The 4994-nt window shown below is 42.7% G+C and overlaps 1 protein-coding gene across 1 annotated transcript in view; it reads right to left on the reverse strand.

The window, feature by feature from the left end:
* Positions 1-1717, reverse strand: part of LOC111671155 (uncharacterized) — a 13632-nt gene extending 11915 nt beyond the window's left edge. The window contains exons 1-3 of the mRNA XM_087179816.1: positions 1629-1717; positions 838-918; positions 679-737 (exon numbers count right to left, since the gene is read on the reverse strand). Of these exons, the coding sequence (XP_087035942.1) occupies positions 679-737; positions 838-917 (139 nt within the window). The 5' untranslated portion in view covers position 918; positions 1629-1717. The remainder of the gene's footprint in view (positions 1-678; positions 738-837; positions 919-1628) is intronic.
* Between the last annotated feature and the right edge of the window lie 3277 nt (positions 1718-4994).

Genomic DNA, 4994 nt, shown 5'->3' on the forward strand with positions numbered 1-4994 from the left:
GGGGGTGACTCACTGCTGACTGTTACATGTCAATTCTTAACATTGTGCACATTCACCTGTGATGATATCATCAGTCAGACCGGTTTCACACAATTACAGGTTTTAATCTTTGGAACAAACTGGTTCCACGGTTCTGTATCACATCAACACTTCTAACAACAAACAGACAGAACAGCTGCTCCTCAGTCAGGCTTCACTTATTATTATCATTATTATTATTATTATTATTATTATTATTATTATATTATCATTATTATTATTATTATTATTATCTAATGGATTCACTGACATGGATCAGCAGCAGGTGAAGAGGGACAGTGAGGAAATGTTGGAGCTGAATAAATGAGAATACATACATGTTCTGTTCAGGAGACATGTCACACGACTGACACACTAACTAACACCGACACAACACTGATGTGTGTCACTGTTAGTGTGTCAGTGTTGTGTCACTGTTAGTGTGTCAGTGTTGTATTAGTGTTGTATTAGTTTTGTGTCAGTGATGCAACATTTCGAAAACAACACAACAAACCAGTTTAAACTTTTTCACTTCAGTTTCCTGCAGAAACTGTTTTTAATTATTCCGTGTTGGTGACACTAGAATCAGCTGTTGATGACATCAGCAGTGACAAGAAATGCCACTGATGTCACTGTGTGTGTGTGTGTGTGTGTGTGTACCTGTGCTCAGGTGAACTTCATTAGAAAAAAATGGTTGTAGATTCTCATCAGTCACATCTCTGAAACACAAAAAATAAAGTATTCAAGATTTTATCAAAAGAAACCTTGATTACACTTTCAGTTTTAGTGTTTGTTCTACAGATTTAAAGGTAAACTTACCTGTCCAAAGAGGAGGCGGAGCTCTGACTGTCCCTCATGTAACGAGCTCGAGGTTTTGGGACGGGAGGAGGAGGAGTCATCCTGAGGACAGGAGAAGACATTTAATGGATCAGGTACCTGTCAGGAAGCATCATCGTCTCCTAGCAACTAAATATCCTTAAAACACCTGCGTGCAGGTCAGAGACTGAAGGTAAAAAGGTGAAAGCAGGTAAAGAAGGAAAAGGCTGCTATTTCTGACGTGTCACTTTAAATAACCAATCACTGATGATGCTGCAGTGATCGATCAGCTCCTCTGACCAATCACAACACATGACTGCACAAAGATCTGTCCTACTCTGGTTTACCTGAGATCAGGATCAGACTGATTATAGATCAGAGTGATCAGATGTTTCACATCAACACAGAACCATAAGAATCAAACCAACAGCAACCTCACTGTTCAACACAGAACCTCAACACAGAACCTCAACACAGAACCTCAACACAGAACCTCAACACAGAACCTTAACAAAGAATCATAACACAGAACCATAAGAATCAAATCAACAGCAACCTCACTGTTCAACACAGAACTTCAACACAGAACCATAGCAGAGAACCTTAACACAGAACCTCAACACAGAACCTCAACACAGAACCTTAACAAAGAATCATAACACAGAACCATAAGAATCAAACCAACAGTTTCACTGTTCAACACAGAACTTCAACACAGAACCTCAACACAGAACCATAGCACAGAACCTTAACACAGAACTTCAACACAGAACCATAACAAGACTTTGTCTTACCTTGTTGTCAACACCTCACTGTCAAAACAAACACCTGCTGGTTACCTGTCTGTCTGTTACCTGTCTGTTACCTGTCTGTTACCTGTCTGTTACCTGTCTGTGAGTCTGTCTGATGACGCTCTCTGAGTCTCTGTCTGTTTCTGGTTCACATGTTGAACGTCCTGTTTCTGATCTACCTGCACTCATAAACACGACACTGTTAAATATACTCTGTGTGTGTGTGTGTGTGTGTGTGTGTGTGTGTGTGTGTGTGTGTGTCTTCTGATGACTGTGTGTTTACATGTCCAGGTGAATGCGTCACAGAAACTTGTTTCTGTGTTACAACATGACACAGTTCAACTGTTTTAAGCTGCAAGTTTTTACAGTGAACTCAGTGAAGTGTCACTGGTTCAACCTGCTGCAGGAATGTAGGTGTGTGTGTGTGTGTGTGTGTGTGTGTGTGTGTGTGTGTGTGTGTAGCTGAACTTTAACATGCTGAAGTTGTCCATCAGTTTCTGTCATTTGATTTAAATACAAATGAGGTGAAGTGTCAGGTGAAGCCTCAGGTGAAGCCACAGGTGCTCCATGTGTTTCACCTGCTGTGAATCCTGCATTAAGACTGATCAGAGAACAGTCATGTCATCGGTTCAAACACAGACCTGGATGTTTGTTTTATCGACAGCAGATTCATTGACACAACATTCACAGAGAGAGGGCTCACCTGGGCTCACCTGGGCTCACCTGGGCTCACCTGGGCTCACCTGGGTTCCTGTGGTTCCTCTGGTTCCTGAGAACATAAAGCCTTCAGAGCTCAGACTCTTGTTTTCATACGTTCACAAACAGATGCATTATGGGACTTTCCACAGCAGCTGAATGAGTCTCTGCAGTGATTGCTACAAACCAGTAGGTGTCACTATCTCATCTACACATTCACACACCTGCAGCTGCAGGTGAGTCAGGATGTCACATGTTAACACAGTTTACCCCCAACCCCCCCTGCTGTTAGTGTGATGGTTCACTCCTGCAGATCTGCCGCAGGTGTTCTCACCTGCAGAACATGGCGGTTTCATGTCAAATGAAGCCTTGGAAAGCGCCATCACCTGAGACAGAGCACGGACAGCACGTGACGTGGATCAGAACCACAGCAGGAAGGAGATGATCCTCATGCTTCAGCATCACCCCCTGTCCCTCACCTGTCCCTCACCTGTCCCTCACCTGTCCCTCACCTCTCTCCCTCTTCTATAGGTGGAAACAAAAGGGAGCTATAATTGTATTGAATTATGAATAAACCCCCCACTGATATTTTTGTGATATTTTATTGATATCAGAAAGATAGTCTTTGATCAGTTGGCTTTTTAGAGCCTCAGACTGACGCTGCTATATTAATGATCTTTAACTGATTTATTACTGATTGATTAATGATCAGTCTGTCTGATTATACTAATGTCTCTCTACTTCTGTCTCTCTCTCTCTCTCTCACATACCACTTTATTTAATCAGCATCACTACAAAACACACACACACACACACTCACACACACACACATACACACACACACACACACACACATACACACACACACACAATGGTAAAACGAGTGGAAAAACTCATCAAAAAGACCTTTTCACTGTGTGTGTGTGTGTGTGTGTGTGTGTGTGTGTATGTGTGTGTGTGTGTGTGTGTGTGTTGGACTTGGTTCACTTCCTGTCAGAGGGGGGAGGGGGGTGACAGAGAGACAGATTGAAAACAGACGTTGGCTCTCTCCCTGTGTCTCTCTCACTTTCTCTACACTGTGAGTCAAAGTCTCTCGCTCTTTTTCTTCCCTCTGCTGCAGACTCTCCTCTCTCTCTCCACTGTGAGTCAATGTCTCTCTCTCCCTCTCTCTCCCACTGTGAGTCAGTCTGTTGGTTTCCATTCGTCGTTTGTCTGGAATGAAGAGGAGAGAAGGAGAGCAGAGAGGAAAACACTAAAGGAAAAGAAGAAGAAGAAGAAGAAGAAGAAGAAGAGGAGGAGGAAGAAGAGCAGCATCAGCAGGTTTGAACAAACTAAACGTCTTTTCTTTATTTCAGTCTGTAACTTGGTCTCCGTAGCAACAAGCGTCTGACCAGATTCTGCTGATTCAACTTGTTTTACTGCAGTTAAACTCCCAGTACTACAGTGTACAAGTACTACTGTGTACTTGACTGTGACGGAAGTCCTGGGGTCACTTAGCTTCACGTGTGATCAGCTGATTAGGGTCTGATCCAGATCCAGGTTTAACAAACCAGATCAGCTGATGTGAGTCTGTTCACACTGAGTGAATATTAAAATCCATCATCAATGGATTCAACGATTCACCATGGCAACGAGTTTAAAGAGCAGAGCCTCCATTTTGATCCAGAAAGATTCATGTGAGACATTAAAGAATATCAGACTTTTATTTTCTTAATGTAAAAAGCTGGAATCTACTGTTTCTTAGATTAACTGTTAAAATATATTTATTCAACCGTGACCTGATCGAGACAAAGATCAATAAAATATAGATGAAACGGATAAAAGATTATAGATATAGATGAAACAGATCAGACAGAAGAGTATAGATTTTAAGCTTCATGATTTTGGAGGTTAAAGCTGATTGTGAGTTTTCAGTTGTCAACATTTATAAATCACTAGCGTCAGTGTTTGAACATGTAGTTAATTCATATCCAGTAACTGAAACGCTGTTAATACTTTAAACTTCGTTCAGTCCAGTTTTTAAATGTTAGTCTCAGTCTGAAATAAACTGGCGAGATATGATTCTCACTGAGAGCAGAGGAGCATGACTGACAGTTTGTTACCTGACACCTGTCTCTGCTGATCGATCGGGTCTCTGCTGATCGATCGGGTCTCTGCTGATCGATCGGGTCTCTGCTGATCGATCGGGTCTCTGCTGATCGATCGGGTCTCTGCTGATCAATCATGACGTCTCATCTTGACCCATCTCATCTGGTCTCATCTCATCGCATCTTGTCTCGTCTCATCTCGTCTCGTCTCTTCTCATCTTGTCTCGTCTCACCTCATCTCGTCTCATCTTGTCTCACCTCATCTCGTCTCGTCTCTTCTCTTCTCATCTTGTCTCGTCTCATCTTGTCTCGTCACATCTTGTCTCGTCCTGTCTCATCTCGTCTCGTCTTGTCTCACCTCATCTCGTCTCTTCTCATCTCATCTCGTCTTGGCTCACCTCATCTCGTCTCTTCTCATCTTGTCTCGTCTCATCTTGTCCCGTCACATCTTGTCTTGTCTCCTCTCATCTTGTCTCACCTCATCTCGTCTCGTCTTGTCTCATCTAATCTTGTCTCCTCTCATCTTGTCTCACCTCATCTCGTCTCATCTTGTCTCACCTCATCTCGTCTCGTCTCTTCTCTTCTC

This window comes from Seriola lalandi, unplaced genomic scaffold, assembly GCF_002814215.2.
Source record: "Seriola lalandi dorsalis isolate HSWRI2012SDOR001 ecotype SW California unplaced genomic scaffold, Sedor1 jcf7180002054867, whole genome shotgun sequence".
Classification (NCBI taxonomy): Eukaryota; Metazoa; Chordata; class Actinopteri; order Carangiformes; family Carangidae; genus Seriola; species Seriola lalandi.